We start from the raw sequence: 13,421 nt of genomic DNA on the forward strand, positions 1-13,421 counted from the left end.
GCCCATCGCAAAGCCCTTTATTTGATTATAAAAATTGTTTCCAAAGCTGAACACATTGTGCTTGAGGATGTATTCTACACAATTCGTTAAAAACAGAATTTGTGCAGTTGGAATTTTGGGATTCGAGGCTAAAAACGATTCAATAACTTCAAGGCCTCTAACATATTTTTTATGCTAGAAGTCCTTATTGAATTTTCCACATTTTATTACAAAGGGCAACCATTGTTAATAATATCAAGATCATCCCAAAGGATGATCATTAATTCTATTAAAATCAACATCATTTGGTGTAATTTCTCTGTTTAGTTGAGTTCAGGCCGTTATGGGTTTAATAGTATTTTTAATCATTTTCTCCTTTTGAGTTCATTTTTCTCAAATTCGTTTTGATTGCAAGTAATTGGTGAATTACCGCAAAACATCGCTATTACGATACGGCATAAACTTCTGCACATTTTGTTGAGCTTTTAAACTCTTGTCTAAATTCATAGATAAGTATTTTATTATTTCTATGAGATTGTCTGAAATAGTCCCCCCTTTTATCTAGATTATTTTTACTCAACACCTATACTCTTTTATGATAGAATTTCCCACTGAATTATCCGCATTTCAGTCCAATGGATAACTATTAAAAATAACATTTAGATCAACTTAATGGTTGATCATTGTTTTTACCAAAAATATATATCATTTTATATGTTTTCTACGTTCAGTTGAGTTCCCAGTAATATGGGTTCAATAGCAGTTTTTATTATTTTCACCCATTTAGTTTATTTTTCTTTAATTCGTTTTCGTTCTAATGAATTGGTGAATTACAGCAAAATATTGCTAGTACGATATATCACAAAACTTCTGTATATTTCATTGGGTTTTAGCTCCTGTTTAAATTCATCGATATGGATATTAATGTTTTATAGATCGTCTGCAATTGTCCCCTTTTTTTATGTTAAGATCCCATACCGCATTTTTAATTCCACTCTGTCTATTTTAGTTTAAATTAGCATTATATACGATTGGATGTTTTCCTTGTATCTGTTAAGCTTGAACTTTTCCCGGTGATTACGTCACCTTTGCACTTTAACCCTGTTTACATTGGCGGTTTTTTCTCCCGCGTGGTGTATTTAAAGGGCTGTTGTTCAGACTGCAATGTGTGTGGCCTGAGGAAGATGCCGGTGCGGCATTGAAACGCGTAGCCTACAACAATAAAGTATCATTTATTACTACCACTGTATCCTTCCTGAGTAGCAGCGCCTCACGGGGTCCCGTTTTTTCAAAGAATTTACACAGTTTCTCAAGGCTAGAAAGTGACCCAGGGACAATGGTGAATAGGCCCGCCATTGGAGTAGCAGGTATGGTGGAGCCAGTGAGTTTATTATAGAGGATATATATCTTCAACCAGAAAGGGCGAAATAATGGGCAATCCTACCATATATGTAGCATCTTCCCATGAGCCCCCACAATGCCAGTTTTGGTCCGACACAGAGAGGAAGATCCTATGAAGGAGAGATGAGCATCTTTACCACATGGTGAGCATTCTATAATTCTTCCCTAGTGCAAACCAGGATGTGGGTAATTTGTGTTTAAGCACAAATGTCTTTTGACAATCTTTATCTGAAAGCTCGAAACCCAGTTATTGTTCCTAGAATTTAGTGAAGGCAAGTTGAGGTGGAGAAAAAGAGGACTGGAGGAGAGTGTGGACCGATGAGAGTAGACAGGAAGGTGGAGAAGACTGAGGTAGAAAGGACACCATGGGTGTCCTATCTTGAGGAAGGTCACTACAATGGTGGATAGAAATGACCTTAATTGTAGATATGGTAACCACGATACTCTTCCCTCTGGGCAATTGTCAGCCAAAGTACTGAGGGGGAAACTTGCCCATTCGAGGACAGAGTCTGTGTTGGAATTCAGACACAATGTCCACCTGCGAGAAGATTATCCTTCTGGCTATAATGTGGAGTTGGCTTTTATTTTGCCAACGGGTGCTCATCTACAAGTACAGCACGTATATTTAAATAGAAAGAATTGAGGCACTCACGTTTTGTGGCAATAAAACTTTTTTATTCATCAAGATTGTTTTTCCGCATCATACAGATTGTTATTCCGTGATTCTGTTCTGTTATTATGTGATTGTTATTCCACATCATACAGACCAAGATCTTGATGAATAAAGAAGTTTTATTGCCACAAACGGTGAGTGCCCCGATTCTTTCTATTGTTGATTTTATGCCAGCCGAGAAACTCATCTGTTCCTATATCAGGTGGAAAGGCAGCATTGTCAAAAATTGGAGAGAGTGGACCCGGTCTATGGGAGAAGTCAGTAGTCTGGATTACGCAATCCCACACTACAAAGAATTGCTGAGGGAATAAAGACTGATAGTCTTTGGGGCTTAACTAGCCAAGGGTGCGAGGTCGAAGCCAAGAAGCACCTCTTTTTCTCAATGCGTATTCATTGCTTACTTGACGAGGATCTAAACCAATCTGCCACCCTCATAAGGATCACTGTGCGATAGTACGTTTTAATGTGCGGTAAGCCAGTTCCCCACGCCAATTTAGGTCTACAGAGTACAGAAATTTTAATTTGTGGTCTGGAAGTACTCCATAAAAATTTGCTAAGAGTTCTGTTCAGTTTATGAAAAATTTAACAGGGTGTTGTAACGGGAATCGTCTGAAGTATGTATAGAAATTTTGGTAAAACATCCATATTAATGGTGTTAATACGACCAAACCAAGATAAACGTTTACCACCGTAACCCTTTAAGTCCTTAAGCGTACGTTGGAGGATAGGGGCATGGTTTAAATTAAACAAATCAGGGAGTTATTTGAGGATTTGTATTACCAAATATTTGAGAGACGTACTCTGCCATTTGAAGGGGAATGTCTGAGCAACATGACCGGTGAGAGAGTCATTGGAAGTAAAACTTGTCATACTTCTCCCTGACTTCAAAGTGCTGGGCCCCAAATATTGCACCTTGAGCTATGAAATACCAAGATTCTCGATACTAAGCTTAAGCCCGTAGAGTCTCAGCAAGCATTTCAAGTCATAACATATTTCTTACATTCGTCACAGCTCCTGTGTAAAGTCCTCTGGCTACATGTGCTATCATTTAAAAATAGGCATCAGTACAGTCTCTGTGTTCTATGCAAAGAAAGGATCGTCTGAACTTATGGTGACATTGGTAGGAATATAAATGGTCACTAACCTTTCAACAAACTGTGCATAAATCAATAGTGCAAGACAATATAGGAAACTTTGTAATATATATTATTAGATAAAAATGCCTCTTTCTCAACAGGTGAACCAATAATCTCCCTTCCCCCTGATCTGATCATTCACTGCTAAAATCCATTTTGAGAAATGAGACAGATTATAAGCTCACTCAGGGATCAGGTTACATACGGCCTTCAGATTTACTATAATTGACACCAGGAACTGGTGTAAATTATGGTGGAAATCTACACTGACTCGTAACTGTCGTAGAATTCACCCTGTGGTGTATGGACAGTCTGAAATGATGTATTAAGATGCGTGCAACTCTTAATAAATTACTGGGCTTCAGACTAAGACTGGCATATGAAACGCCAATCTTCGTAAATATGCCCCTTTTTTTTTTTTGCCACTAGCGAGATTTTCATTGTGATGGAGTCATATCCTAATATAACTTCTCAGCCCCTGACCTTTTGTGAAAAGTTTCATTTTTAGATTTAACTGTTTTGCGTAATATCTGGGGTATAAATAAACTTCTAGACACTACTATTTACAGTACAAATCAAGTTTGTCAAGTTATACCTGAAAAACGGTGATCAATGCTTGTGGGAAGGTATCAAAAGTGCTTCTCCGTATCTCAGTGTCCTCAAAGTCAAACTTTCCACCAAACATCTGCATGCCAAGAAGAGCAAAGATGATCATGAAGAGAAACAGCAAAAGTAAAAGTGATGCAATGGAGCGAACAGAGTTGAGCAGTGAAGCAACAAGGTTGTTTAGGGATGTCCAATATCTGTGGTTTAAAAAAAATAAAATGTATATATTAGGAACATGAAAGAGAAAATACAAGCACAAGCCACAATCATATTTACATTTTAAATATTATACATAATAGTGTAGTACATTATATAAATACGTACAATATTCTTTTGCACCATTGGCAATGTTATTGCAGGTAACCATTTGGACAAATGATGCTAGGCCTTCTTTTCTCATTTGACTAATGTCCTAAAGTGCTGAAACGTCATAATATACACACAATTAATGTTGTCCCAGAATATTCAATTATCACCTTTCCACAGGAGAGGTGATAAGTGACTGATCGCGTGGTGCCCCACCACTGGGACCCCCACTGATAGTGATAACGGGGTTCCTAAACCCCAGCAATGAGGAGGAGTTTAAACAAAGTGGTGGTTGAGCATGATCGGTGGGGGTCTTAGCGGAGAGGGCCCCAGCAATCAGATGCTTATAACCTATGCTGTGGATAGGTGATAATTGTCAATTCTGGGAATACCCCTTTAATATCTTATTACCCTTTTTTAAGATTGCATGTAATGGACTGAGCTAATAATTTTCTTGGCTTACAATTACTGGTGGATTGTTAGATATAAATAAAGGGATGATATATGATGGCCTCTGGAGAGCAAGGGGTATATATATTGTTCTTGCATGATTTGTTGTCTGTGTCCACCCCTGATTTTAGTGACCATGCAAGTTCCAAATTACTTCCAATTTTGAACACTTTTTACATATTCTTTTTTAATTTCCAAAACTTTATTAAATTGCACAAAATTATTACAACAAAAGAATAAATAAATTATAGCCATCCTATCCTCCCTCCATCCTATTTTTTACACCGGTCTGGGGTACTACAAAGGAAACGCCTATAGGGAATCGTCAAATATATACTTTATTCCAATTTCCCCATTTGTGTTTTTTTTTTATACTTTTTTATACTTTGATAATATAGTTTTTCAAATGCAAATATGGAATTCACATGTTGGATCCATTCTCTTTTTGTGTTTTTTTCTTCTGATACCCAGTGTCTAACTATTTGAAGTTTGACTGCAAACAATGGCTTAATTAGTCCAATTTTTTTTTTCTCTTGGGATCTGAACACTTAAATAATCTCCTAATAAAACTAATTGAGGTGTATAATTAACTTCCAACTCAAATTTCATAGATACTACCTCAAATATACTTTGCCAATATTCTGATATTCTCAGACAATTCCACCTAAGATACAGATAATCTGTCTTCTCTCCCTTTATATATTCTATTAAGGAACTGTGGGTGTCACGATCTAGGGGTTTGTGGACCTACTAGGCCGCTCGGCCGTAACGGAGATTCAGCTGGCCAAGTCACAGTCTATGCAAAGTCTATATAAAAGTTAGACGCACAAGGGTACCTGAGATAGTTCAGACAGTAGAAGAGGCTCTGGCACGGATGGGGCTAGATGTGGCGGGTTGGACCAGACGTGGTGGATGATACCAGGAGTGGCAGATGACACTAGACGTGGCATATAACACCAGACATGGCACGACACGACTCCAACACTAGGCAGGCTCAAGAACAAAACACAGCACGGGATGCAGGATACAGGAAGCAGGGCACCGGAATACTGGGAGCAGGATAACACTAAGGGACCATTTGCAGTACGAACATGGGAAAACTACAACAACGCTCAGGCAAGGAGTGTAATGGCAGAACCCATTTTACAGTTTAGGGTGTTCTGGGGATAGGTTAGGGAAACATTAGAGAGTGCGTGCGCTGGCTCTACAGCACAGTCCGGAGAGGGAGACTCTGGCAGACGACCAGGAGGCTGCGGTCATGGCCGTTCACGGCTAGAGTCGTAAGTCCCCCCCTTTGCTCCCCCTCTTCTTGGGACCAGAGTGTAAGAGGAATTTTTAATGAGGGTAGGTGCATTAAGGTTCTCTTCTGGCCCCCAAGACCTCTCTTCAGGACCAAACCCTTTCTAGTCTGCCAGAAAGAAGGTCCTTCCTCCTACTCTCTTGCAGTACAGAATCTCCTTCACCTCGTATACATTAGAAGAACCACTAGGAGCAACTGCAGAACCAAGAGCTTTACTGTAGCAGTTTAGGACCACAGGTTTAAGTAAAGACGCATGGAATGAGGTGGGAATCTTGAGAGTAGGAGACAACCAAAGTTTCTAGGATACAGGGTTTATTCGTTGCAGAACCTCGAAAGGACCGAGGAGCCTGGGAGCAAATTTGTGAGATGGCATCTTAAGTCGAATGTTTCTCAAGGATAGCCAGACCTTGACTCCAGGAGAGAATTGAGGAGGAACTTTTCTTCTTTTATCGGCATGATTTTTCATGCGGTCCACTGCTTGGAGAATCGCAGACTTAGTTTGCTTCCAGATGTGAATAACAGACCCAAATGAAGAATTAGCTGCTGGTACTTGAGTCATGGCTGGCACAGGAAGAGGAACTCGAGGATGCTGGCTGTACACAATGTAGAAAGGAGACGAGGCAGTATGCTCGTGTGATTGTTGTACGAGAATTCCACCCAAGGCAGGAGTTGTACCCAATTGCCATGTTGGGCGTAGATGCAATCACAAAGATAATTCTCTGAAATTTGGTTGCTCCTCTCCACTTGACCATTGGACTGTAAGTGTCACGTTGGGTTTGTGGACCCACTGGGCCGTACCGCCTTGGCGGTATGGCAGCTGGCCAACAGGGTGCAGGTCACAGTTTACAGTTCGTATAAGGTACCTGTGGAAGCTCAGACAGTAGCAAGGCAGGCTCGGCTGGGACTAGGCAGCAGGTAGACATCAGGTGTGGAGCAGCGGGACAGGGGTAGGCAGGCTGGACTGAGCTCGCGAGCGCACCCTGGTAGTCACTGCAGAACAGTCGCATGTGCAGACATTTCTGGAGAGAAGGGCGTCGACTAGATGGAAGGAGTACGTGGTCAGCGACCACGGACGTTACAATATCCCCCTCTTACGCCCCCTCCTCTTGGGACCAGAACGAGAGAGAAAACTCTTAATGAGGGTAGGAGCGTTGAGATTCTCTTCTGGCTCCGAGGACCTCTCTTCTGGACCAAACCCCTTCCAACCTACTAAATAAAAGGTTCTTCCTATTATTTTTTTAACGTCCAGGATCTCTTTAATCTCTAAGGTGTCTAAAGGACCACTGGAAGCAACCGCAGGGCTGGGAGTCTTGGTAAAGCGGTTCAGAACCTCAGGAGGGAGACATGGAAGGAGTTGGGGATCCTGAGGGTAGGAGGCAGCCGAAGCTTGTAGGCGACAGGGTTGATCTGCTGTAGGATCTCGAAGGGTCCGAGGAACCTGGGAGCAAATTTTTACAACGGCACCCTCAGTTGAATATTGCTGAAGGACAGCCAGATCTTCATGCCAGGAAGAAACTGAGGAGGTTCTCTTCTCCTAGTGTCCGCCAGATCTGCAGAAAGTCCCTAAAAGCTATGTCAGCAGCTGGTACTTCAGACATATCAGGCATCAGGAGAGGAATTTGTGGGTGTTGGCCGTAGACAATGAAGAACGGTGTCTTGTGTGGACTCGCTGGTGTGATTGTTGTACGAGAATTCAGCCCACGGAAGCAACTGCACCCAGTCATCATGCTGCTTGGAGATGAAGTGGCATAAGTAGTTCTCCAAGATCTGATTGATCCTCTCGACCTGACCATTGAACTTAGGATGGTAGGCCGAGGAAAAGTCCAACTTTACACCTAGGAGTCTGCAGAGGGCTCTCCAGAACTTCGAGGTGAACTGAACTCCCCAATCAGACACAATATGCTGCAGTAAGCCGTGCAGGCGGAAGATGTGTTGGATAAACAGCTTGGCCAGTAGAGGGGCAGAAGGAAGACCGGTTAGAGGAACAAAGTGGGCCATCTTTGAAAACCAGTCCACCACCACCCAGACAGCACTGCATCTAGCAGAGAGAGGCAGGTCATTAATAAAGTCTATAGCTATATGCTGCCAGGGAGCATCGGGCACAGGCAAGGGGTGAAGCAGGCCAGCAGGTCAGGAGTGAGTGACCTTGTTAGCTGCACACACTGAGCAGGACGAAACGAAGTCCAAAATGTCCTTGGGCAGCATGGGCCACCAGAAATGACAGGCAATCAGATCTCGGGTCTTACGGGTCCCCGAATGGCCTGCCAGTCTAGAGGAGTGTCCCCAGCGGAAGATTCTGCCTTGGTCAGCCAAGCGCACAAAAGTCCCCCCTGGAGGAATGTCCCCAACTTGCAGGGGATTGACAGAGACAATGCAAGACGGATCAATAATGTTCATCTCCCTGGTGTCCTCTGTCTCAAAAGACTTGGACAAGGCATCCACCTTCATATTCTTGTCAGCCGGGGCGATAGTGGAGCTCAAACTGGAAACTGGTAAAGAACAGTGACCACCTGGCCTGACGAGGATTCAGCCGTTGGGCCGTCTGGAGATAGGTGAGGTTCTCGTGGTCCGTAAAAATCAGGATGGGATGAGCTGCGCCCTCTAGTAGATGTCTCCACTTCTCCAGGGCCAACTTGATGGCCAGTAACTACCGATCCCCAATTGAATAGTTGCGTTCTGCGGTAGAGAAGAGCTTAGAGAAATATCCACATACCATTGACTTGCCCTTGGAACCTCTCTGGAACAGGAGTGCACTAGCACCGACGGAGGATGCGTCCGCCTCCAGCGAGAACTGTAGAGAAACATCTGGATGATGGAGGATAGAAGCTGACATGAAAGCACTCTTCAGGCCATTGAATGCAGACTCTGCCTCAGGAGTCCACACCTTGGCGTTCATGCCCTTCTTAGTGAGGTCAGAGATAGGAGATGTCAGTGAGGAGAAGTTTGGAATAAACTGTCTGTAGAAATTGTCGAATCCCAGAAAGCGCTGTATGACCCTCAAGCCTTGAGGGCGTGGCCATTCCAGAACGGACTTTACCTTTCCAGGATCCATCATGAGGCCTCTATTTGAAACAATGTAGCCGAGGAAGGGTAGAGCATCCTTTTCAAACACGCACTTCTCCAACTTGGCGTACAGACGATTCTCACTTAACCGTATCAGAACTTGACGGACATCTCTCTGATGAGTCACAGGCTCTGGAGAAAAAAATCAAGATGTCATCAAAGTAGACTACTACACAAACATAGAGGAGGTCACGCAAAATGTAATTAAGAAACTCCTGGAAGACCGAGGGAGCATTACCCAGGCCGAAGGGCATTACTAGATACTCATAGTGTCCGTCACGGGTGTTAAATGCAGTCTTCCATTCGTCACCCTGGCGAATCTGGATTAGTTTGTAAGCACCACGCAGGTCTAGTTTGGAAAAAAAAAATTGGCACCACGTATACGATCAAATAATTCAGAGTTAAGCGGCAACGGATTTTTTTTTCTTCACCGTGATTTGGTTGAGACCTCGGTAGTCAAAACAAGGACGCAGGGAGCCATCCTTTTTTTTGACGAAGAAGAACCTGGCTCCTGCCAGGGAGGAAGACTTCTGTATGAAGCCCCTCTCCAAGTTCTCCTTAACAAAGGCGGACATGGACAGTCTCTGGCAAGGAGAGAGGATATATCCTACCACGGGGAAGGGATGCACCAGGGATCAGTTCAATAGTCATATGCCCGGTGTGGGGGCAGTGTCTACGCCTCCCTTTTGCTGAAGACGTCCGAAAATGCAGCATAATGACCAGGCAATACTGCCAATAACTGAGGCAGAGGAGGCTGGACTGAACGAATCTGCACCAGGCATCGGCTGGGACACTCGGGGCCCCACTGGAGAACCTCTCCAGAGTTCCAGTCCAGGACCGGGGCATGTAAGCGGAGCCAAGGCAGGCCCAGGGGTTAATGGCCTTGGACAGGACAAAGAACGGTACAAGTTTGGAGTGGAGAGCCCCTACTTGGAGCCTCAGCGGCTTGGTCACAGCTATAACTGGATCTGGCAGAGGTAGTCCATTTACTGATGCAACCATCAACGGTCTCTCCAGAGGAGTAGTGTGCAATTGGAGCAGGTCCACCAGGTCTCTACAAATGAAATTAGCAGCGGATCCAGAGTCCAGATACCTTATGCGTTTTCTCACCGGACACTATGGTCACGGGTATGGACAATTTAGACAGGAGTCCCTTTTTACCCAAGGTTGTCTCTCCTACCAACCCTAGGCTTTGGGGCTTTTGGGGACACAGACGCACCAGATGGCCTCCGAGGCCGCAATAAAGACAGAGTCCCGAAGTGCGTCTGTGTTGTCTCTCCTGGGTAGATAGCTTACATTGGTCCATCCTCAGAGACTCCTGAGGAAGATCGGCATCTGAGGACGGCAGGGGTTGCTGCAAGTTAAGAGCCAGACTAGGAAGGCCTCCATCCTGACTAACCTCTTGGAGCCGTTCTCGGAGCCTTCTATCAATCCGGGCAGCCAGGAGGATGAGGTCATCCAGGGTAGATGGCAGGTCCCGAGCGGCAAGTTCGTCTTTTATTTTAGGAGACTGTCCATGCCAGAATGCAGCCACCAAAGCCTCATTGTTCCACAACAGTTCTCCCACCAGCGTGCGGAAGTGGATCGCGTACTCGCCCAAAGAGATGTCACCTTGGCGTAGGTTCAGCAATGAAGCTGCAGCAAAGGAAACTCGTCCAGGCTCCTTAAACACCATTCGAAATGTCCAGAGGAACCCCTGGAAGTCACGGGTCTCTGGTCCTTGTCTCTCCCAGATAGGATTCGCCCATGCAGGGGCCTTGCCAGTAAGAAGGGAGATGATAAAAGCGACCCTTGCTCGATCAGATGAAAATGCCCTAGAATACAGCCTGAAGTGGACCTGGCACTGGTTCAAAAAACCATGACAGGTACTTGCGTCTCTATCATAGTGGTCAGAAATTGGCAAAGAAAAATGAGGATCAACACTGCCAGGAGGTGTAGTCTGAGGAACAGTGCTGCCAGCAGGTGTAGTAGGAGGACAATGCCTCCTGCCGACATGCGAGAAGGTTCAAGGCCTGGAGGAGTTGGTCCTGTCGAGACTGGAGGTCCAGCATATCCGCCTGTATCTCTTGAGAATTCGTCATGGTCTTGGATCGACCAGCGGAGTCCATGGCCTGAGTGTACTGTCACGTTGGGTTCGTGGACCCACTGGGCCGTACCGCCTTGGCGGTATGGTAGCTGTGCAGGTCACAGTTCACAGTTCGTATAAGGTACCTGTGGCAGCTCGGACAGTAGCAAGGCAGGCTCGGCTGGGACAAGGCAGCAGGTAGACGTCAGGCGTGGAGCAGCAGGACAGGCGTAGGTACAGCACAGCACGGCCACAGCACAACACGGCTCTGAAACAGGATAGCGTGGGATACAGGATACAGGAACAGGAACACTGGAACTGGAAAACACTAGGAGACCATTTGCAAGACAAACTAGGATACGACAAACAACGCTCAGGCATGGAAGCATGGGGCTGGGACCTTCTTATAGCCCAGGGTGCTCTGGGAGCAATCAGCTCAATTTCCCACATGCGTGCGCTTTGGCTTCTCAAGTCTGGACTGAGCTCGCGAGCGCACCCTGGTGGTCACTGCGGAATAGGACGGCCGCATGTGCAGACATCTCTGGAGAGAAGAGCGTCGACTGGATGGAAGGAGTTCGTGGTCAGCGACCACAGACGTTACAGTGAGTGATAGGCAGAAGAGATGTCCAGTTTTACGTCTAGTAGGTTGCACAGGGCTCTCCAGAACTTGGATGTAAACTGTACACCCCGGTCTGAGACAATATGCAGAGGAAGTCCGTGTAGCCAAAATGTATGCAAAATAAACAGACTTGAAAGGCAAGCAGCAGAAGGAAGACCAGTCAGTGGAACAAAATGTGCCATTTAGAGAAACGATCCACTACTACCCAGATCATAGTACATCCAGCTGAACGAGGATGGTCAGTGATAAAGTCCATATCGATATGCTGCCAAGGAGCATCAGGAACAGGCAGGGGTAATAGCAGGCCAGCAGGTTTGGAGCGGGTAGATTTGTTCGAGGCACAGTTCATACATGAGGAGACATAGTCCGCAACATCTCCAGGCAGAGTGGCGCATTAATAGTGACGAGCTAACAAGTCTAACAAGTCTAATTTGCAGAGGGTTAGTACCAATAATCTCTAGAAGGATCTATGATGTAATAAAGAGTCTTCTCAGAGTCATTGGTTTAGAAGGAGCGAGATAGGGAGTCAGACTTCACATTCTTGTCTGCAGGACGGAAGTGAAGCAAAAACTGAAATCAGGCGAAGAACAACGACATTTGGCTTGGCGTGGATTTAACCGCTGAGCCGACTGTAAGTATGTGAGGTTTTTGTGGTCAGTATAAATGATAATAGGATGGATAGCACCCTCCAGCAGGTGTGTACTCTCCTCTAAAGCCAACTTGACGGCAAACAACTCTCGATCCCCGATGGAATAGTTGCTTTTTGCTGGGGAGAATAATTTTGAGAAGAAGCCAGAAGCCACCATCTTGCCTTTAGAGTTCTTTTGGCATAGTAGTGCTCCCGCAGGTGTCCACCTCCAGAAAGAACTGCCGAGAAGCATCAGGGTGATGGAGAACAGATGCTGAGGTAAAAGTGCTCTTGAGATCAGTAAATGCAGATCCTGTCTCCAGAGGCCAAACCTTGGCGTTCACCCCCTTTTTGGTGAGGGCCGAGATTGGGGCTGTCAGAGATGAGAAGTTCGGGATGAATTGCCGATAGAATTTTGCAAATCCCAGAAATCGTATGGATCGAAGACCCTGCGGTCGTGACCATTCTAAGATGGATTTAACCTTCTCTCGATCCATCTTGAGACCATGGTCAGTTACGATGTACCCCAGGAAGGGCAGAGAGTTTCTCTCTAACACATATTTCTCTAATTTAGCATATAAGCAATTCCCCTTAACCGCGAGAGAACTTGGCGAACATGCCTCCGATGTGTCAACAGATCGGGTAAGTAAATCAGGATGTCGTCCAGATATACCACCACACAGACATACAGCAGGTCTCGGAAAATATAATTTACGAACTCTGGAACACAGCTGGAGCATTACATAGTCGAAAGGGCATCACGAGGTATTCCTAATGGCCGTCTCTAATGTTAAATACGGTTTTTCACTCGTCACCCTCGCGGATACGGATCAAATTATAAGTGTAGAGGATGACTTCCAGATGAACCCTCTCTCTCGGTTTTCCTTAACGTAGGCAGACACGGCTAGGGTCTCTGGAGGGAGAGAGGATAAACTCGACCTTGAGGTGGCGAGGCGTCAGGAAGTAATTTAACTGGGCATTCATAGATGCGATGGGGAGAAAGAGTCTCTGCTTCCTTCTTACTGAAGATGTCCGCAAAATTAGCAAAATATGACAGTTGATCGGAGAGTGACTGAGACAGTGGAAGCAAAACAGGATAAACATGGGGCAGGCAGCGGGCAAGGCATTTGGACCCCCATTGAAGGACCTCTCCAGAGCTCCAGTCGAGAACCGGAGCCTGTAGGCGAAGAAATGT

The 13,421-nt window shown here is 45.2% G+C and overlaps 1 protein-coding gene across 1 annotated transcript in view; it reads right to left on the reverse strand.

Moving 5' to 3' along the window:
• Positions 1–13,421, reverse strand: part of CACNA1S (calcium voltage-gated channel subunit alpha1 S) — a 960,893-nt gene that overhangs the window by 620,550 nt on the left and 326,922 nt on the right. The window contains exon 13 of the mRNA XM_075853532.1: positions 3,785–3,992. Within this exon, the coding sequence (XP_075709647.1) occupies positions 3,785–3,992 (208 nt within the window). The remainder of the gene's footprint in view (positions 1–3,784; positions 3,993–13,421) is intronic.

Source organism: Rhinoderma darwinii, chromosome 2, assembly GCF_050947455.1.
Source record: "Rhinoderma darwinii isolate aRhiDar2 chromosome 2, aRhiDar2.hap1, whole genome shotgun sequence".
NCBI classification, from domain to species: Eukaryota; Metazoa; Chordata; class Amphibia; order Anura; family Rhinodermatidae; genus Rhinoderma; species Rhinoderma darwinii.